Raw genomic sequence first — 23,428 nt, 5'->3', positions numbered from 1 at the left:
CACTGATTCCACGTCTGCCATACGAAGCAGATTTTTGCACAAGGATAAGGTTACCGCTGCCAGCCCAGGACTCCAGCGGTGTGGCGGATCAGGCGCTGAACTCCTCCCCTCTCCCGCCGACCAGCGAGAGCTAACAGACGGGTGCAAGTAGACAAGTAGCTGTTTTTATTGAATACAGAAGCTCCTTGAAAACTCCGTGTGCTCCGGGGCTCTCCTGCAATTCCTTTCATTCCCAAAGTGCTGGAGCCAAGCACGCGTCCCGCGTAACTCCCTCCCATTTTTTCTCGGGGATTTGGTAGGCGAGGAGGGAGGAGAGGAGTAGGGAGATGGGGGGTGGCTGGTGGGCTGGGCCTGCCGGGAGTCCTCATTCTTGGGCTGAGGGAGGCGAGGGCGGGTTTGGGGCCGCCCCAGAGGCGTGTGATTGGGTCTGACCCTCAGCCTGCTTGTCAGTTTCGCCCTGGGTGGGGGAGCCGGGAGCAGGGAGGGGAGTGGGCGGAGGAGGGGGCTGCCCGGAGCCGCTCGTCCAGCCCACTGACGGCATGAAGCCTTTAGGGGCACACAGTACTCTCAGCTTGTTGGTGGAAGCCCCTCATCTGCCTTCATTCTGAAGGCAGGGCCCGGCAGAGGAAGGATCGGAGGGTCCCGGCCGGCGGGGCCAACTCAGAGGGAGAGGAAGGGGGTAGAGACACGAAGAAATCAAACCATCAAATTTAGAAGAAAAAGCCCTTTGACTTTTTCCCCCTCTCCCTCCCCAATGGCTGTGTAGCAAACATCCCCGGCGATACCTTGGAAAGGACGAAGTTGGTCTGCAGTCGCAATTTCGTGGGTTGAGTTCACAGTTGTGAGTGCGGGGCTCGGAGATGGAGCCGTGGTCCTCTAGGTGGAAAACGAAACGGTGGCTCTGGGATTTCACCGTAACAACCCTCGCATTGACTTTCCTCTTCCAAGCTAGAGAGGTCAGAGGAGGTAAGAAAAAATGGATTTGGGGAGGTGGGAGATTGCCGTGGGTCTTACTCCTGCGCCCCTCCCCCCACCCCTTTACCCTTCCTCCCTGCTCTTCAAGAAAGAAAAAAAAAAAAAAAAAAAAGCAATTCCCTAAAATAAAATCCAGATTGTAGCTGCTACCAGGTTGGAATTGGAAACTGGAGAAAGAGATGGATGTAGTAGGCGGGACAATAAAGGGAGAGGAGGTAGGTAGCAGGAAAAAAGATCTGTCAGGCGGAGAGCCTGCTGAAAATGCCCTTCACCACTTTTCAGTCTCTTTGAAAAGAGGAAAAATGTTACCTTGAACACAAGGGCAGTTATACAAAGCTTTTGTCTGAGGCACAGTCTTTAGACTGCCCTTGCAACACATCTGGTTTCTTCAGATTCTAACTAATGGGAATATCTTTTTAAGGGTGAGCTGAGGAGAAAATATAAAGGGTATAAAATGAACCTTGATAAAGTTCTTTGTCTGTAACAAAGTGAGAAGCAGGCTGTTTTAGTTTTGGGGATATAAGAGAAACCAGAGGGGTGAATCTAGAAGATTAGGAACACTGTGTGTGTTTGGGGGGCGCGGGAGGGTCAATCTATTTTAAGTGGACAAAAATTGGCAGATTATTAGGAATAGGTTGAAGATAGGGAGAACACTTTCCCCTGAATTTCAGTGACTCCTCCACCCCACCCCTCCGCTTCTTCTTGCAGGTTGGACGTGCAGTTCTCTTGGAGAATGATGAAAGTCGTCAAGCAAATGGGGTGGGGGCGGAGGACTGGGGATTGGGAGGGAAGGGGAGGGGGTGTGTGTGGGGTGGGAGGAGAGAGGTAAGGAAAAGTTCCTACGTGGCACCAACAAATATTCAATGGCCAGACCTGCTCGGAAGTCTGCAGCCCTGTCAGTACCCACGGAGGGAGAGCGACTTCACTCCTCCCCTCCGCCTTCTCCCTCCCTCTTTCCCCCGCCCTTTCCTGAAAAGGCATCTGGCTGGAGCGGTCCGTTAGGTGCCTTAGAATCGGCTGGCAGGCGAACGCCTTTGGAGCTCAGGGAGCCCAGGCAGTTTAGAGTAGAAAGCAAGCTTTGTGAGGAGTGCAGAAAGAAGCTGGGGGATAGGAAGGAGGGTGACGAGGATGGGTCAAGGGAGATAAAAATGGTCAAGCCCAAATGCGTAGGCTTTAGCAGAAACCTGAGTCTGGCCTTGGGTCTAGATGCCAAGATCTGAGCTCTCCCTAATGGGAGTCTGCCCTCCCGGAGGCCGATCTCTGCGACCAGGTTATTCCTTCCACACGCTTAGTGACTTGCAGCTTCCCAAGTAGCAGGCTGCGCTAAATTATTCCCCCGGGTGATTTTTCTTGGTAAATACAGTGAAATTCCCATTAGGACTATATTTGAATATTGAAAGGATTTATTATGTTGATTAATTATGTTGATTCATTCATTTCCATATTTTCACGGATAGATAAGAGAGTCTTTGAAAGTGAAATCCATCAAAAAGTTTGTCTTTTACTTTTAGTACCTGGTCACCGGTTGGATTGGGCAATTCTGTCAGCAGTTCTGCCCTCTGCTGGTTTTGTTTATTATTTAGAATTCCTGCATCTACCATGGGACATGAGACCTCTGTGAGTCCTTCTTAACTACAGTAGTAGTGAAAAAGGACCCTTGATAAAGGAAAAATGGATATACCATTTCTTTTTCAGCATGTTACATACGCATGTAAATGAGAATAATGTAATGACAGCTATTTGTTTAAAATTATAGAAATTGAGAATTTCTTTGGTGATGAATGAAATACAAGCTCCAAGAGAGGCTTTTGCATGAATTCAGGGATTATTTTACTGAAGATATTTATTTTTATTTACTACATTGAGCCTTTCTGTAAAGATCGATGGATATTTTAAAAAATCAAATCTCTGTACTTTTAATGAATACATTTTCTATTTTCAGTCTAGCAACAAACCTGAAACACTTTTAAATAGCATCCCAGTACCACATCAAATAAATGATGGGAAAACCACTTTCCCTATTTTTATAAAACCAAGTAATGATAGAAATAGCAAAGCATAAGGATTAGATTTTGTTGGATTTCTTCTTGATGAAATGCCCTGAAAGTTATGTGATAGTTTAGATATTTATATTGTAAAATTTTGGAAGGTATTTTATCAAGCTGTTTGGTGCTCATTGCTCCTGGGAGGCCACATGTTAACATAAACCCAATTTTGTAGGCATTCTTACCCCCAAATTAACTTCAAAAAGGGAATACTAGTATATTAATGCTTAAAAAGAAAACATTGGCTACAAAGCCTGAATCACCACACAAGGGAAAAATAAACACAGTGTCCAGTTCTGAGAGTAGCCTTTAGATTTGTGGTTGAAGTAAGAAGTAAGATTTTATACCAGTTTCTAAATAAAGATATAATATCCCAACATCATACTATGACATCGATATCACTGAGGTACAGTGATAAGGTTTGGATATTAAGTACAAAGATAATTTAAAGCAGATCCTACTTTTATATAAAATTAAAACATTAAAGCCTTAAAACATCTGAGTTCAAAACAAAGTTAGACTCTAGAGAAAATAATATAGAGAAAGTTTCTTGGAAGTGAATGAATTAAAGAAAATTTATGACTTCATACCTAGTCATATTATTTTCTTTGAAAAATCAACGTATAACTTGGAAATATTTATTATACTCATTAAAAATCAATTTTTGCTGTCATTTAGAACAACAAGGTTAAGTGTGATTTGTATAAATATTTATTTACATTAACTTCAATTTTATGTTTCATATATATTTATTGTTAAAATAAGTGATGTATCTCAGTGATTTATTGATATTCTTTGGCAGTTAGTTCACTACTTACTATTCGCAAGAGGTGGGGTTTACCTGGAATTCATAGTGACCACACTTTGATTATGTTAAGATAGATGAGTTTATGTAAGGGTTTTAAGTAAGAGTTAGACTTAGCTATAATCAAGTACTAACAAAAAATCTAATTGAATCAGTTTTTACTAACTAAAATTACATTTAACCTTTGACGGTTAAGCCAATACTGTATCTTGTAAAAGACTGATCAAACTTGGAACTTTGAAAGCTTGTCAGGAATCGATAGTGAGTCCTGTAGAAGTGTTGTTTTGAGTGCCCGGGATCAGCAGGTGAAATGGTCCTGGCTTCCAGAGTATGTGCTAATCCAACCTTGCAAAGAGATCAAATTTGTCCATTTGTTTCCTTAATCAGAAATCAGAAACTCAGATATGCTTCTGATAAGAAATGCAGTGTTTGCTAAACTTATTAATATTATGTCTTTCCATTTGTTTTTTAAAATCAAAATTGATCAGGACTATAATAGAGAAATAACATAGAATAAAGAGAAACACTTTTCTGCATGCTTTACACACATAGCCTCAGTTTAGGTGGCACAGATTCTTTTACCTAATTGTCCATTAGTTTTGAAATTAAGTTTCTTAATATTTTAAAGTGACAATTTGCTTCATAATTAATACTTAACTGAGGTGATATTTTATAGAAGTTATTCTCTAAAAGGTAATTGTATAGTTTTAAACAAAGTTATGCATTAGCAAAGTGAGAAATGTATTTACATAACGTAATTGCTTAAAATTTTGTTAATTTTTTTAAGTTTTTTATTTTCTTTAATTTGTGACTAAAATAGAAGAATCACATGGTTATTCAAGTTATTCCTAAAATACAGCAAAGCAAAATCTCCTCTTTTCAAATTTATGGGTTGGATTTCTAGCTAAGAAAAATGTATAGTCACCTTTCTTTTCTAAAAATTGGCTTTTACCTGGGATAAATTCTCTTCACTCTGATTTATGTAGTAAGATGCTGCCTATTTCATGATAACAAGGATTCAAATCAAGTTTGGTTGGGAGTCTCTGTGTAATACAAAGCTGAATTTTTAAAAGGTTAAAAAAAAAGGGTGTTTAGATAAGATTTTTAAAAGAGAATGCTAGCACTAGAAATTATAGAAATTGTTGATCAATCTTACCTTCTCAATAAATGAAGAGACTAAGGCATAAAATGTTATCAGCTGAATACTCTTCCTCATAAAAAATATTCTTGTAATATTTAAAGTTTTTCTGAGCAGATTGAAGACCTGTAATAGTGATCAAAAGAATTTTAAATAATAGAAGTCTGAAACGATGAAATGAGAGGAGAGAGCTTAGTAGTGCAAATTCTAATTAAAGTTTTATTTTGGATTGTCAAAACACCTGAAATTAACATAAGTACCTTTTAGCTCAAGAATAAATTGACAGTTTATAGGAAATACTCACTCTTAATGGACTACCATGATATCTGTTGTGCAATCAACAACTATTACAAATTTAATAACCATATGTGAAATTGCAAGGCAGTAAAAGAGAAAGAATTCGATACACTATTGCTATATTTATTTCCAAAAGTCTGAAATTACTAGACTGTATATGTGCTAGAGTTTAGATTAGTGAAAAGGTAGATATAGTGAAAATGCCTTATATAAAGAAATTTAAATAGAACATAGTTACGGAATGCATTTTAAAAATACTCTATTTACTACTTTTGAAGAAAGGTAATTTTTGATCATTTGTATTCCTAACTATGTGATTTTATAAGATTATCTGCATCAGAGTAGAAGGCGTAATACTCTATTCATTGCTGTGTTAAGAACACAGTTTTGTGTGCTCTCTAAAGTTGTTAATGGAAGACTAGGTCCAAGTTTGAATTTCTAAGAAGCTAAGAAAATTATAAAAAATGGCAAATTTCTGATATTTTCATGTTAATTTTAATTGATTGGATGACATATTTTATATATATAATATGGCTTTTATTAATGTCAGGTAATCATTATGACACACTTGTGTGTTAACAGATTAAAAAACAAGTGGCAAACTTTAGAAAAAAACATGAGAGAACATAGTAGTGCAAATTCTAATTAAGGTTTTTATTTTGGATTGTCAAAGCATCTGAAATTACTGTAAGTACCTTTTAGCTTAGGCATAAATGGGCAGTTAATTTATAGGAAGTACTCACTCTTAATAGGCGACCATGATATCTGTTGTGTTGTCAACGACTATTACAAATTTAATTACCATATGTGAAATGGCAGGGGTGTAAGGGAAGAAAAATTCGATTTTCGATCTCAACATTTACTTCTAGAAGTTCAATCTTCAACTAGTATTCCTACCAAATTAAGAGTCTTTTCTGTCTTTAGGGAAAAGCAATAAAAACCGTAGGGTCCTGAAGATTATACTGTGAAAGCATTTATCAAGAGTTTTTATACTCACAAGTAACTATACCAATTTATATAAATATAGAGTTTAAAAAATGCTGAGACATCTCCATCATTGTACATGATTTTTAATGATTATGTTTAGGTATTTAAAAGCCAGAATTTCATTAAATATACTTTTATTTTCTCCTTACCTTTGGAGAAGTAATTAAGCATGGTTGGCCTAATCATTAGAAATTCAAGGCAAACGCAAGTGGGGACTGAGCATTGGGCAGCATTTCTACTTTTACTCCTTCACTTCCCTCAGGTAATACTGGGGAAATGTGACCTGAGTCGGGAGTGGTGAGAGAGGAAACCAAACTTTTTCTTTTTTGACCATTCAAGTTTTGTTCCTTAGCAAAGAAGAGAGAGATACGTAGATGTTATAAAAAGTTGCAGTGTTCCCTAAGTTCTTTCACTAAAGAGTCAACTTTAAATGCAGTTTTCAGTGTAACTTTTAGTATACTTTAATGCACTTTCTACATGAGAACATATTCCTTCTAAATTATCTTGCAATTTAATTCAAAACCTAAAGGTTTTTTTTTTTTTTTCCATTTTAAAATACTTTCTGTTTTAGAATGCATCTAATGTATTTCTTTCTCCTTCCTTCAAAACCCTAGTATGGTTTTATTGATATAGGTAAGTGTATCTTTTATACGTTCAGTTGTGTCAGAACTCAACATGAATAATACTAGCTCGTAGCAAAGATGAAAGACAATTTAAAAGTGATTTAGTGAGTAATATCTATTTATCAGTTGCAGTCTTTGGCCTACTACTGACTTGGCTAGTGGTTCTTTAGACATTGGCTGATCACCAGACCTACTGTTATCTGGTAAAATAAACTCTTTGCTTGCTGCGCATGGAATTAGAGACAGTGCTATTAATTTAGGAGAAAGAACTCAGAGAAAGGAAAGGTTATCATATTTCAGAGTAAGAGACCAGCTTAAATACGACTTGACAATTGAGAACTAAAACAAACCTGTGTAAAAGTGCTTTAGCACAATCAACTTTTGCAATCCCCTCAAACCTTTTTTTTTTCTTAAAAAGCATTTCTTTCTTATTTTAACCAAATTTAATTGCTCTTGAATGGCTCTGTACTGTATAGGCAAATGAAGGTCCCTATTCATAGAACTTGAGCGCATAGAGTATCAAGGGAAGCTTCCTTCCTCTGTTTGACTGGTAAACTGACATCCGGGCTTAAAGGAGTGAACCTTAGATTGTGTGAGGTAGTTGGCTTTCCTTCCTCACTCAGATTTTCCCATAGACTTCCTGAAAGGATGACTGCCAGAAAGAGCAGTAGTTGGCGAATGAGAACATTTTCATACTTGGTGCTCTTAGATAGCTCTGCAGAGAAAGAAAAAACACAAATACTAAAGTGGTGTCTGTCTTTCTTTACTTCTGTCCTTAGAGTCTAAGAGTGGAGTTCAACCTACTACTTACTGTCACTCTTCTTTTTGAAAGCAAATGAACCTTCACAGTATTTCACTGGCTTTTAGGATAAGTTTGTTGGCTAAGTGGCTTAGAATGCCCTTTGAGATGTGGCCTATCTTTATGTCCAAGCCTATGACCAGCCATTTCCCACCTCCCCAAGCCCACTTCTATTTACCTTGTACTTAGTGATGTTAAACCTCTTGCCTGTATTCTCCCCTATCTTTGAACACTCTTCCTGGAATGTCTATCTCATTCTCTTCCATCAGCAAACACCTTCTCCTACTTTATACTTCAAAATTTAAGTAAAATATCATAGCTCCAGAAAACTTTCCCTTATATATCGAGGTGGATATAATAGTGAGCCCTAATACCGAATGCATGCTCAGTATGTGCAAGATTCTACCATATGCACTTTCATAGAGAATCTTATTGAATTGCGACAGTTTTCCTGGAAGTAAACTGATATCAAAATACTGATTTTACTCATGAGATAACTGAAAAACAGAGAAGTGAAAGATTTTGCCTAAAGTCACACAGCTAGTAAGTAGTAGGCCCAGAATTTGAATGCTGCCAAGCTTTCTCCAGGGCCCTTGCTTTTGACCGCTTGTCCATATTTATTTTGTTGGGTGTTCTAATGCTTCTACACAGCCTCCTAGACTTGTCTTATGATTATGGTGCCCTGGGGCCTAATATTAATGTACACATCATGCAGCTAAACCCCAGAAAATATCAGGTCATTGGGTGAATAACTTGACTGCCTTCAAGGAGAAATATAAAGAGGTTCTGATAAAAGGTGATGTCAGAATCCAGATAACTCTTTAGCCTGCACTTAAGTTCGGTGGTGGAGATCATATTACTCTTACCATTTTATGGACAAACCTAAGCCTCAGTGGTAGTGGAGGACTGAAAAGAGAGTTTCTGGGAGCCATTAAATATTACTTTTGTTCCTTTGACTAACTTAAGGAGAAGCTGACAGATGCATCTGTTAGTATTTAAGGTTCCAGTTGTGGTTGGCTTGGTTTCATTAAGTAAAAGAACTCTTATAGATCATTGCTTGTCCTGATCAGGATCCATTGCAAGGATCGTCAGGCCTTATTCTGCTTTTGGGGATTGATGTACGGGAGTTTTCTTACTGTCTTCAGCATAAAAATGTCAGACTTGATTATCCAAAAGCTTTTTTGGAGCGTAATCAACTGAGAGAATGTAACATCATGATTTTAAAAATTACTCATTTATATGTCAGTCTTCTTCTAGGAGTTCCTGGGTGGGTAGTGACTGTGATCTAGTTTTATTTGTGTCCCCGGTGTTTACCATGGTAACAAAATACACAACATTGATATAGTAACTATTTAGGTTAATTATATTCTTTTTTTACCCAGAAGATTGGAACAAGATTAAAATTGGGTTAGCTTGGAATGGTGTGAACTGAAAATTTGAGGACCTCCTCAGGACCTCTTCAGATTATGCTGTTAGTAGTGACTCCTCCTTTTTTTTTTTTTTTTTGAGACGGAGTCTCGCTCTGTCGCCCAGGCTGGAGTGCAGTGGCCGGATCTCAGCTCACGGCAAGCTCCGCCTCCCGGGTTTACGCCATTCTCCTGCCTCAGCCTCCCGAGTAGCTGGGACTACAGGCGCCCGCCACCTCGCCTGGCTAGTTTTTTGTACTTTTTAGTAGAGACGGAGTTTCACTGTGTTAGCCACGATGGTCTCGATCTCCTGACCTCGTGATCCGCCCGTCTCAGCCTCCCAAAGTGCTGGGATTACAGGCTTGAGCCACCGCACCCAGCGACTCCTCCTTTTTAAATTCATTTTCTAAAAGTAAATAAATTGCAATTTACCTCTAGCTTTTTCATATGGAAAACAGTTTTGCATTTTCTCCAAAGATGCCTCTGAATATTTTTTGCTACAGACTGACTGTATTACCTCCAAAACTTTGTTTTGTTAATACCTTAAGATATGAAGTGGTATTGACAGTAGCACAAATAATCATTTTACTTTTCTACTAGTGAGCAAGAAAGTTTAATCTGAGAATAATATCAATCTGTAAAATTGATAATTGGAAATAGTCCTCTCATATATTCATTATTGAATCTTTCATCTCACATTGGTATGCTACTGGGGATTAGTTGTCTGACTTTGCTTATAAACTATTAGAAATAGAGGTTTATCCATATATATGTACATATATATGTATATATGTGTATATGTGTATGTATGTATATATGTGTGTATATATATATGGATGTGTGTGGATGTATGTGCATGTGTGTATAAAGTACTTTATGATTATTTCAATAAACTCATTCTTCAAGTTAGGAAGTAAATTATATATTTTACATATATTGGAATTATTGTATTATGAAGTACCATCTCAAACAGGAAACATATAGAGCTTTGAAGTGCTTAATAAGATTAATAAACAATAGTCGTAAAATTCTTTTGGAATATAGTTACATAGTTTTTATACTATATTGCTATCCATGGTATATTTTAGTTACACTAAAATCACTGGTATAGGTATATTTATCTGCTTTATTTCATGTGTTCAAAGCATCTAGAACAGAATCTATCACATAGTAGGCATTTGATAAAACTTTGTTGAATGAAGTGAGGACGTTGTTGACATTGCTAATGACTTGATTGTCCATAACCTAACCACCTGAGATGTGATATATAGTTATGTGTATCACCTACTCTCCATGTCTACAGAATTATCTTGAACTAATTTCTGCTGATATTATTGTGATTTGCTGAGACTATAAGTCTCTATTTTGCCTCCAAGACAACTTATGACCTCTACCCTAAGCACTCTCCCACTTTGTTATTTCTAAAAGTAAAAATTATCTTTGCTTGAGATTTAGATATTATCTCCTCTAGAAATAACTTTCTTCAATCATCGCAAATTGGGTTAGTTAGCCTGGCATAACATTATAAAGCACACTATACTTACCCAAAACTCAAATACTTATCTAAAAATATTTTTGATGGCATAAAGAAAGCAGGAAATACATCTTTTTCACCGATGCAAATCATTCTGGCATCTGTCACCATATCTGGAGCAAAATAGATAGCCAATAAATATCTGTTGAATGAATGAACTCATAAGCAAGATATTTTCAACAAAGTCAAGAGGACAAGGGTCCATGGCTTAGTATCACAATTATTTCCAATCCTAATGCTGGGGATTTTGATGAAATAGTTTTTTATGACATCCAAGCATAGATGGTTTATGAAGTTTCACAGACAATGTTGATGCAGAAGCGGGGGTTTACAAACCGTCTAATAGGAAACAAACATATACATAAATAGAAATGTGTCTGGCTTGTATAACTAGGCACTGGAAGTCAAGTGAAAGGTTGTTCATCATAATGTGCAAATTATTTGATAAATATGCTGTTGCTAAACAGTAGTGGCTCTGCAGTAACTGAATTGAGGAAATCAACTAATTACAATGTAGAAAATGCTTTCTTTTCATCATTCTCCCCAGAGAATGTAATAAACTAAATGCCAATAAATATTGTTCTTCTCAGCATTAAAGCCAAGCAGTTATATTGGAAGTATAATTTTAGTTTTATAATACATCTTTTTTTAACAGCCTTGGTTATTTGTAAATTAGAAATGCTATACTTTAAAAATATCACACTCTCAACTAGTTTGTTTTCTTTTCTTCACCATACTCTGAGTTGTGATGCTATCTTTGCTTTCCATTTTCAGGTCAAGCTTTTATGATATAAAAATGTTCAGGATTGAGGCTGTTCGATAACCATAAAAGTTAAATGACTATCTTCTGTGTTAATCACAGTGTTAAGTGCTGTGGCTACACAGACAGTATAATTATCTCTATTCTATTGGAGTGAAAAGCTAATTAATACATGCAATCATCCATTTACTTATTCAACAAATATCTGTTAATACCTATTAAATGCTCTTCCTAAATTCTAAACTAATTCATTCATTTCATTGCATATTCAACAAGTATAGGTTAAAAGCTCATTATAAGCTAAAGGCAGTTGGTGGGCAAAGATAGTTACAAACCTACCTCAGAGTGATTATGGTCTACTTGAGGAGACAGTAATTAATCAAATAGTGGCACAAGTAAATATAAAACTACAGCTATGCTAGATGCTTTGAAGGAGAGGTGTATGGTTCCTGGAGAATACAGAAGAGAAGTTCAGTAAGGTCAAAGAAAGCTTCCCTGAGAAAGTACCAGTTGAGCATTGAATAATTAACTAAAGTGAAGAGGAAAGAGCATTCCGGGAAGTGATGTGAAGGCCTTTGTGAAGGGAGAATGACACCATAAGGGACTTGAAGAAAGGACTTGAAAAATGGCAATGTGTCTGGAGAAGCAGCAGTGGGGGTAAAACGTGAGATGATGCTGGGGAAGGAGGCAGGGGACATATAACATAAGATCCTAAGGATAGATTTTTCCGCATAGCGTGGAAACATGCCACTAATTGAAAAGTACAAGTAAACTGCCAAATTAGCAGGGTCAGTGCATGCTTTGATATCTACCCACAACTTGGTTGTCCCAGTTGATTGCTACCATTGGATCCTCTGACAGTCAGTGAACTGGGGTCATGCTGTTTTTTCTGGAATAGCTAGCCCCACTGTAAAGTCACCTGGGGTTCTCAACAGTAAGGAGTACATTTAAGTCACACTTTATATGGAGCTATGGTCATGTAGTCTTGCCAAATATATAACTAAACTTCCACTTCTATAAGGGAGTATGAAAGAAATGTTAAAGTAAAATCTGCTATAAGACAAAAACATCACTTAGCATTTCTAAACCCTACATGACTGTCCTTGTTATTACCCAAAGTATAACAGCTTTTAGAACAAAAATGGCAAATAATGATTTTTGTTTCTTAGGATTAATATGTGAAGTCATGATCTCTATTTTGATTATTTGAGAGTACCAATTGTTTATTGTCAGCATTGTTTTAAGTGTGAAAGGTCTCTTCGAGTGGAAATTATTCAAACAGAATTTTAAAGTAATCATGTCATTGATTAATTAATTGTAGCTCTGGTACAATTGGTAGGCTGTCAACTCCTAAAGTTTTATTTCTATCCTGCTTTACCCTGAACTTCAGACTTGCATACTTGACTGCCTACTCAATGATACTCAGTGATTTCTAACAGTATTTATTAAGTTATCTCACACTTAGTACACCCAAAACTGAATTGCAGAACTCCTCTCCTAAAACCTGTTCTTCTCATAGTCTTCTCCATCTCACTTAATGGCAACCCAATCAATCATGATGTTCCAACTACAAATCTTGAAGTTAGCTTTGACTCATTTTCTCTCTTATCTCCTTTTCTACCTATCAGCAACTCCTATCTGCTCCACTTTCAGAATATATGTAGAATCTGACCCATACTTTCTGTCTCAGTCTAAGAAAGCAACATTTTATATCTGGAAAATTGCAGTTTGTTCCCCACTGCCGCCTGATCCTACTCCAGTGCGCCTAAACTTTATTCTCAACACAGCATCCCCAGTGGTCTGAAAACATAGACTGAATGGAAGATCTCTGCACCTTCCTCTCAATTTTCTATAAACCTAAAATTGCTCTAAAAAAAAAAAGTTGATTCTAATCATCCTTCTCCCCCTACCCTTTCAATGGTTTTTAAATCTCATTTAGAATAAAATCTAGTCTCCCTGAACATTCCACAAGACCTACGCAGCCTGTTCTCAATGTACTCTCACTTTTACTTCTCTGACCACATCTCTTCCATTCTTCTTTTTTTGTCCATGCCATCAATCTTTTTTATAGCACTATTCACATATTCACATCGAGTACATACATATTCACATTGGCTTTTATATAATACAGAGTTTAAAATAACTTTACACAGAACTAAATTTCTTCAATCTGAATTTCAGCTATCTTTTTTTGGTTAATTCTCCATGCTGTCTATCCAAACTGAACAATATTTTCTGCTACACAGATTTACATGAGAAAATATCCAATGTACAAATGAAGGGACCTGAGCAGAAAAGAGAGCCAAAATATTAGGAAGTGGGTATGGGGGAGAATTTTTTGAAAAAAGATCCCTTTGTTGGAGACATATTTGTCTCCTTGCATTTCCTTCAACATTCTGGGCCAACTATTGTCTTGAGTTCTTTGCACTTGTTTTTCCTTTTGCTTAGAATCTTATTCTGCAAAAATAGCGGGATAGAGGAGCTTCCTATGACTTTCTAGACTTTGCCCAAATATCATTTTCTTATTGAGGACTTGCTTGTTCTTTTTATTTGATATTATTTTCCAGGCCTTTGCAACCATCCCTATAATCTTTTCCTGATTCATTTTTCCCCTGGTACTAATCAAATATTTTTTTCATGTATAGAAAATAATGGTGCATTTAATAATACTGAGTTTGTGTTAATTTTCTATGTAAAATATGAAATTAGATAATTTTGGAATATAAATGTTGCCTTAAATTATTTAAGCTTTCAGATGTTAGCAGCATCTAGGCCATCTATATCCAATAATTCCCATAGTTTGTTATTCCATTTTACACAGATGTGCATAGTCAATATGAGAGCCAAATTCTAGACAGTAAAGCATTTTTTCTTATTTGATGGACACTGTGTGTATTAATTCAGGTGTTCTGAGAAATGACAGCTGTGTAGAAATGGTAATGGCATTTTGTACTTTGTTTTGTTGGTTTAAGAGAATCATGCTGATGACTACCTAGAAATTAGTATTGCTCTTAATCAAAGATAAATTCAGAATCCTGTATTTTATGTAGAGTTGACTCTTGACCAGCATGAGGGTAAGAGGAGCCAACCACCTGTGCATTGAAAATCCATGTATAACTTTTGACTCCCCCAAGACTTAATTACTAATGCCTACCATTCACAGGAAGCCTTACTGACGAAATAAACAGTTGATTAATACACATTTTGTGATATATATATATATATATTTTTATGCTGTATTCTTATAATAAAGTAGAAAAAAGGAAATGTTCTTAAGAAACATAAGGATGAGAAAATGTATTTAATATTCATTAAATATAAGTGAATCATCATAAAGATTTTCATTATTATCATCATCATCTTCATGTTGAGGAGGAGGAGGAAGACAAGGGGCTGATCTTGTCTCAGGGATGGCAGAGGCAGAAGAAGTGGAAGGGGAGGCAGGAGATGCAGACACACCAGTGTAACTTTAGGGACATACATTGAAATTGCTGCCTGACTTTTTGCTTTTTCATATCTCTAAAAAAAGTTTTCATATGATACCAATCCTTCTTCCACTGTTTTCTTTAATTTTGGTGACCATATCATAGAAGGGTCTATGTGATAAAAGAAGCCAAAAGAAATCTTCAATAATCAGACCACTTCTGCCAGATTGTCTAATATCAATTTGTTTTCTGACACTGCTTCTTCTATTTCTTCCCCATCTTCTGACACTGGTTTGGAAACATTCATCCTTATCAAGTTGTCTTCTGCTAATTACTCCTGTATGGTGTCTATTAGCTCTTGAATTTTTCCAAGATCCATACCTTGAAACCCTTTACCCCCACACCTCCACATTTTTTTTTTTTTCCAAGTCCACAATCTCTTTCCTGATTTCCTTGAATTGCTCTGCTGCAAATCCTGTGAAGCCATGGATAACATATGGCCACAATTTTCTTCAGGAGGAATTTATTATTTCAGGCTTGATGGCTTTCAAGGCTTTCTCTATAACAATGATGACATCTTCAATGGTGTAACCCTTCCAGACTTCCATGATGTTCTTTCTATCAGGGTTCTCTTTCAAAGCTTTGACAGTGCTTTCTATAGAGTACCATGTGAGTGAGCCTTAAAGATCCTTATTACCCTGTGACACAGAGGTTGAATTAGAGATCTATTTGTGGACAAGTAGGCCGCTTAGACACCTTTGTCACTGAATTCATGGGGTTATGGGTGGCCAGGGGCATTGTCCAATATCAAAAGAACTTTAAAAGGCAGTTTCTTACTGGCAATATATTTTCCGACTTCAAGGACAAAATATTGATGGAACCACTCCAGAAAAAGAGTTCTTGTCCAAGCCTTCTTGTTGTACTACTGAAAGACAGGTGTTGATGTTTATCTTTTCCTTTCAAGGCTTGGAGTTAGCAACTTTATAGATAAGGGCTGCCCTCCTCATAAACCTGACTGAATTTGCACAGCAGTAGAATTAGCCTATTTCTTCTTACCTTAAATCTTGGTGCTCGCTCTTCTTCCTTCCTAGTAAATATCCTTTGTGGAATTTTTTTTCCCCCAGAATAGGGCTGTTTCATATGCATGAAAAAACCTGTTCAGGCAGGTATCTTTTCTCCTCAGTGGTATTCTTAGTGGTATCTGGGAAATGGTTCGCTGCCTGTTCATCAATGAAAGCTACTTCTCCTGTTATCTTGACATTTTTAAAGCCAGACATCTTTCTAAAATTATTGAACGACACTTTGTTGCCATTAAATTCTTCAGCTTTAGATTCTTAACCTTGCTTTTGCTTTAAGTTGTCATACAACAACTTCGCTCTTTCTTGAATCATATTGAACTTCATAGTTACATAACAGCTTTCTCATAGCCCCCCCCCACCCACATAAAGCTGCATTTTCAATGTAAGATTTTTGAAAAAGATGCTCTGCAAAACTGTGAGACTTTTGCAAATTACTGGCATAGATGCAGTGATAGATTCATAGATTTCCTTTCTTTTCTTTCTTTTTTAAATTTTTTTATTTAAAAAATGATCCTTAGGCTGGACTCATTTATCTTGAAATGGCAGGGAACCACAACAGACCTCAATCTACAGTACATATCAAACAATTCAACTTTGTGCATGTGTATGTGTGTGTATATGTGTGTGTGTGTGTGGGACTTTTCTCTGCTTCTTGGGAGTATGTAAAACATTAGTGGCACTACAGATAGGTTCCCTGGTGCTTTTCAAGGTTTACAATATTGCACTAAACATGATGAAAAGGACACAAGAACCCTGAGAGATCACTTTTTACAGAGATAGGCAATTTCCTAGAGAGATCCGCTGCTCATGTGGAGATGATATTTAAGCAGATACTTGCCACATTTCAGCTCACCACAATAGCAACAGGAGGTGGCTAACAAGTGATTACAGTAGTACAATATGCACTACAGTTAATCTTACTCAGTTTTGATTTATTGCTGCATCTTTACATTTGTTTACATTTCTCTCCACTATGAATGGTGCCATGTATAATGGTGCCATGTATGATCTGTGTTTGTGTGCATAAGATTTGACAAATTTTGACTTCTTATACTTTGTTTCTATTTTGTGGTAGTAAACCATAAAAGACTTGTATCTACATATATTTTGTGCATTCATGACATACTTAACTTTTTCTTAATGTTTTTGATATTTTTAGGCTACTTTGTTCATCTGGAAGGTTTCTCAAATTGTCACAAATCTCCAAAAGTATTTTTTAAATTTTAAATTTATGTATTGAAACAAATTCACAGATAACCGGACCTATACATTTCAAACTAGTATTGTTCAAGGGTCAACTGTGTTTCTCCCAATCCCTAAATAGGTTAGAATTATAAACAGGCCACAATGGGATGCTGATACAGTTGATTTTGCTGGAAATCACACTTTTTCATTAATTGCATTTCAGAATATTTTACTATGTATGTTTCTTGACCTTTCTAATTATGAATTTTACTATGCAGTTGGTTTTGTCTTAAATTGGAATTTTCCTGGAATTGTAAGAAAGTACATTTACATTTGTTCATTGGATTTCTATTTTCTGAGAAGGTAGTACTAATGGGCTTGTTAGGTGCTTGTTTTGATAAAATTAACACGAAAATTCCTAAAACTCCAGGTTACTGATTTATGTTTCTTCCTTATGTCATTCTCAGTTTGGTGCTCTTCACTGTTTGAATATGAAATACTCAGTTTGTATACATTTGTTTATTTGTAGTATTTGTGTGTATATTAGTGTACACGTGGAGAAATAGATTAAATAAACAGAGCATTATTAATGACAACACATCTTAGTTGATTATAGAACCCTTTGGGGAAAATTGAACTCTAAATAGTATTATGGAACACTTCCCATGTCCTGTACTAATTAATGTAAACTATACAACTGTAAGGGCTTCATATATAATCTTACAGTTTACTAATGTATTTAGTTCATTTCTTTAATTTTGCACTTGTGTTGACTACTACAAATCAAACATCTAGTAATTTCATCCAAAAAGAGTTCTGCTGAGGGTAAGAAGTTTATGTAATTTTTATTGGCATTATTTGTGTTACATCATCATTTGAATACAAACTTCTATATCTTTTTAAATATGGGAGTATTTAGGTCAATGTGCTTAATTTTCTAATATTTTATATTCATATATAATTCATGTTGTTATGTGGAATATATGTATCTAAAATAAACGAAAGAATAGTATCAGAGAAAAGGGTCTACAATATTACATTTTTAAATCTTTAGTAAATAGCTTATATCAGGCCTACTGTGTTTAAGCTATAGGTATATCAATTTCTATGCAATGCAAGGAAAAAAATAATGAAAAGAGAAAAATGCTAATGATATCAGTGTATTAATGTCAATTTGCACTACAGGGGATAATGAAGTGCTGAGCATAAAATATAAATTTAAGATCTATTTCGTTGCTTAAGCTAAATTCCAGGAAACCTCTCAAGGTTGTTTGTATCTGAAATAACATATGAACATGCTGAAGAGATTGCTAAGAAGTACATAATTTTTATGGATGATTTTGAATGGACATGTACAGATGAAAACTGTTTAGTATTCTACTCAACTGCAGAGAACCTTCCCAAGGTAGTCTGAGGAAGCAGATAACAGGAATCAGTTTAATTATAGCTCTAGGGAAATGTGGATGGTGTTCATTGGAAGCATTAAAGATGTTCAAAAAGGTAGACATTTTCAGGGAACAATAATTTTAGATAATATTTTTATCGAATATGTATTATGTATTAGACACCATTCTAAGTTTAAAATTCTTTATAGCATTTAATTCTCAAAATGAGGCTGAATTGAGAAAACTAAGTCTTGGAGAGGTAAATAACTTATCCAAAGTCATAGAACTAATAACTGCTGAATTTGGGCTAGTTATTGGGCAGTTCTTACTGTGGAAACTAGTTATTAATTGTTGTTTATATGCTCAGCATGTCCCAGTTTTTAGGCTCTTTCTTAAGAGCCATCATGGTTTTGAAATATGGCAGAATATTAGTAGTAGGAAAATTATAAGAAATAATCAATTTTCTGTCCTTTTCTCTTTTGTGAGTCCTACATCTCACTACCACATGCTCATAGTAGCAATACTGGTTTTTTGACTGAGTGGAAGATGGCTGAGGACTTTCTTCTGTATTATTTTATTTTTATTAGTTCCATAATGGTATGCCTCGTATATAGTCTGTGATGTAAGGCACAGGGTGAGAATAAGTGATTCTCAAGAAGTTGGGGAAGTATCTACATTAGGAAGGCCTTTTTTTTTTTTTTTTTTTGAGACAAAGCCTTGCCCTGTCCCAGGCTAGAGTGCAGTGGCATGATCTCGGCTCACTGAAACCTCCGCCTCCCAGGTTCAAGAGATTCCCCTGCCTCAGCCTTTGGAGTAGCTGGGATTACAGGTGTGCACCAGTATGCCAGGCTAATTTTTGTATTTTTATTAGAGACAGCGTTTCACCATGTTGGCCAGGCTGGACTTGAACTCCTGACCTCATGATCCACCCACCTCAACCTCCCAAAGTGCTGGGATTACAGGTGTGAGCCACTGCACTGCTTCACGCCTATATTCTTGCCACACCTGAATCAAACAATGGCAACAAACAAACTTGGAAACCTCTTCAAGTTCTTGGTAAAGGTCACTTCCAATCCTCTTCCTTTCCTGTCTCAGATTGGTAGAAAAAATGCTTCAACTATGAGACAGGTTGTAGCTACTAATTTATTCATCCATTAAATATTTCTCTATTGATTATATACTGTGCTTCAGCTGCTATGTCTTTGCAATTTAATAGTGAATATCAATAGCACTGATGTTCACTGTCAGAGGGTTCACAGTGTATCAAGAGAGACAGATGTTAAACAATAAATTCCGTGCTTAACAGAGAGAGAGAAATATTAGCTGATGTGAGTATGTAACAAGAAAATCATGACCATAATTTAGACAGATGTGGTGCCTGAGAACACATAGCCTAGAGTCAAAGACATAATTAAGCAAGCAAACAAAATAGTGTAAGGTGATCTAAGGGGAAATACAGGACACTGGATTCATATAAAGAGGTCACATTATCCTCCTGGAAGGGCTAAGAATAAATCTCCTAGAATAAGACATGCTTATGTTTACATCAAAAGGTTGACTAGGTCTGAAGCCACCAAGTTTCAACCCTGGCCGCACATTAGACTTGTCTGGGAAACTCAGAAAATATGGATGTCTGTACCCAATCATTCTACTTTATTAGCTCTGGGGTGGGTTCCAGGCATTCATAGGTTTTAAAAACTCTCCAGGTGATTCTATTGATAGGATTGAAAAATAAGTCAGCTGTCCTTAACCAATTGAGGAAGGAATGGAAAAAATCTACAGATAAAGACAGCAAGGTACATTTTAGAAACTGAAAGTTATTCCAATTCTAGTAATAAATATGAGAGTGGGCAAGTAGATGGCTCTTGGAGTTTGTGGCAGTGAACGCATGATGAAGATATGATTTTTCTCCAGTGGTCCTCAGCAGCCATGGTGCATCGAATCTGGAGAGCTAAATTTGCCTACTGTTGATGTCTCCTTGGGCAAGCATGGCTGGTTTCCTTGAACTCTTTACTCTCTTTGTATCTGTGCTACCATATGTGCTGTTTCTTTCCTTCTCTTCTTCATTGAAGAACTCCTGTTTATCCCTCGGGACTCAGCTTAAAAGAGCTAGGTAGTAGATATTCTAGCTATTGTGAGCACACAATCTCTGTTACAGCTACACAACTCTGTTTCAGTACAAAAGCAGCTATGGACAATATATAAATGAATGGGTGTGACTATATTCCAATAAAGACTTTATTTACGAAAGCTGAAATTACATATAGTTTTCATGTGTCACAAAATATTGTCCTTTGATTTTTTTCAATCATGTAAAATGTACAATTATTCTTGTATCATATACCATATAAAAATAGGCAGCAAGGAGATCTTAGCCCATAGGCATAGATTCCTCCACCAGCATTCTAAGCTATTGTTACAAAAACCAACTTAGTTCTGACAAAAACTCTTTGAAGTAAATATTTTTGTTATTCTCATTATACTGATATAGAAACGGAGACCCAGAGTAGGTAAGTAATCTGTCCAAATCACACAGATGCTAAGAAGCAGAGGTGGACTTAAGAAGCAGTCTTACCTTTATCATTGTAACGGTGCTGTTCACTGCTGGTCATGGAAGTGTGCAAAGAAGCTTAGAGAAGGAATGAGAGATGAAACAATCAAAGTATTGTGAGATGTTACATCAGTAATCTATATGGATGCTGAAGGCAACAACAAGGAGAAAGGATCAAAGACTTGGGATCAAACTGATCAGTGAAAGGGTGGGGGTGTTTCAGAGGTCAATAGAATACAGTAAAACGTACATATTAGGACCTAAAAAAATTTTGTTTCGATGCTAGATAGCCTGAGGATTTCAGATGAATTTCCTTCCATATATTTTCACATTATCGTGTTTCACATTCAACTAACATTTTATATAGTCTATGTGTGTTTGTGTGTGTATACCGGTTCCTTTCTAGTTTGTAAAAATTGGCAAAGACAAGGCAAATAATTAAAAACAAGTGTGAAAGGTGCTATAACAGAGGTTAGCGGATCTAACCCAGCTTTAGGAGATAGAGAATGTTTTCTGCAGAAGATTCATTATCAGGTATATTCTTCTACTCCTTCAGGTGAGGTGGAGTGAAGTGTTTGAAACAGAGAGTAGGGTTTATAAAGGCCCAGAAGCAAGCCAGAGAACATGGTGGATTCTGGAAAGACTGAGTTTAGTATGGCTAGAAAACTGAATGAGGACAGAATTAGGGACTCATCAGAGATAAGACTGTACATTCAGTGAGATTAGAGTGCTAGGATAAGTTGGAGTGTCCAGATATCCAAATTGTATATTCAGGGAATGTGGAAATCATCTGAGAGTCAGTGGGGTTCTTTGAAGAAATTTAAGTAGAAGAGTGACATGAGACATGGATTTTTGGAAGCTTAATCAAGCTAGTGGAATGAAGATTGATGGGAAAAAGTATAGAACCCAGTTAAATGGCTGTTTTAGTAGCACATGGGCTTGGATATTCTATTCTCCCATTTAATAAACCTGTAGCTATTCAATAAAGGACAGGAAAATATAATTGAACAAAACATTGTGCTGAATTGGATACATCTGAATTGCATACACGTGGTTTGTACTAGCAGTTGGCAACATAGAGATAATTAAAATATTAAGGTCTTTTAATAATTACTTTGAATATGGAAATTTTACTTTTTTTGTGCATCATATTTAGCCATAAAATTATTTCTTTTAATCTGTGAACAGTTGCAGTTAGCAAAATACAAAGAATAGTTTTCCAACGTATATGTATGTATGTGTATAAAACAGTAGAATCCATTTAATGACAATTTATTAAATGCAATGTGTATGAGGATTCTGAGATCAGATAACAGTCAGAATTTCAAAGTAGCTTAATTCATTATTTAGTTCACTGGAAATAAAATAATCTTAAGGACTTAATTAATGGAGTTTTACTTTTTTGTAACTTGAGATGACTTTTTGGAAAAAGAAAAAGTTTGGTTGAAACCTTTATTCTATGTCTTTACATGTATTGTTTTTTGAGATGTGTACACTTGGAGAAAGTCATGGTGTTAAAAGATACTTTGTAGAATTTGCGGTCCGCTTTATGTGTTATTTACCTCTGTCTAATTGTGACTATGACAGGGGGGATGCATTCTTTTTTTTTTTTTTTCAGGAAGATTACAGCCTTCATAGATGTGTTCATGTCTATCCTCAAGTCTTTATTCAGTTCTACTTTGGAGAATGGCTTCAGAGCAAAAAGATGAGATAATTTAAGCAGATAAAATGCTGTGGTTTTGAGAAACATTCTTCTTCAGAGTCATTTATTTACTAGAACAAATAATGAGTTTAGTTTAAAATAAATATGAACATCACGAATCAATTAACTGGCTCAAATGATATTAACATATTATATGTATGTTTTAAGTTTTTTTTGCAGAGTTTTTATTTTGGGGTATAGCAGTTTGAGTGGTGAAGTGGAAGGAGCATAGAGTTGGTATTTACACAGATATTAAGAGTAATCTTAGTTTGCTCTCTGGTTCTCAAATCTCTCTCTACACAGGAGGGATAAGAACATATGGTTTGTGAGGGTTAATCCCTGTAAAGAATTTAGTCCAGCGACTGGCACATATTGGGCTCTCCCTGGCAGTTATTGTGATTATCATTTTCTTAGTTATGAGGGAAGAGAAAAGAACACATAAAAAACAGATATCCTATTGGCCTAAAAACATAGCTAAGCAGGACTAGTGCAAAAAAAAGTTCTTGAACACCATTATAATTTTGTATCTCAGGCATGCTGAATGCTATTTGGCCAGCATATGGTCTACTCTGAATGTTTTGCTTGTTTTTGAATACAGGTACGAAGCTAATAGAATGTAAGTCAAGCAAGTACTCAAATAATGTTGTTTTGTTCAACTCATTTAGTTATAGTGTTGATAAGAAAAAAAAAAAGGTCTGTTCCCAGTCAGGGCCACTATGTGGCAATTACATG

At 36.2% G+C, this 23,428-nt stretch overlaps 1 protein-coding gene across 1 annotated transcript in view; it reads left to right on the top strand.

Annotated features, from left to right (window-relative positions):
• The first annotated feature begins 580 nt into the window (after positions 1 to 580).
• COL11A1 (collagen, type XI, alpha 1) overlaps positions 581 to 23,428 on the top strand; it is a 220,804-nt gene continuing 197,956 nt past the window's right edge. The window contains exon 1 of the mRNA XM_011935227.1: positions 581 to 966. Coding sequence (XP_011790617.1) covers positions 861 to 966 — 106 coding nt within the window. The 5' untranslated portion in view covers positions 581 to 860. The remainder of the gene's footprint in view (positions 967 to 23,428) is intronic.

The sequence above is a fragment of the Colobus angolensis genome, unplaced genomic scaffold, assembly GCF_000951035.1.
Source record: "Colobus angolensis palliatus isolate OR3802 unplaced genomic scaffold, Cang.pa_1.0 Scaffold141, whole genome shotgun sequence".
NCBI lineage: Eukaryota > Metazoa > Chordata > Mammalia > Primates > Cercopithecidae > Colobus > Colobus angolensis.
This window is presented reverse-complemented; position numbering and strand designations above follow the sequence as displayed.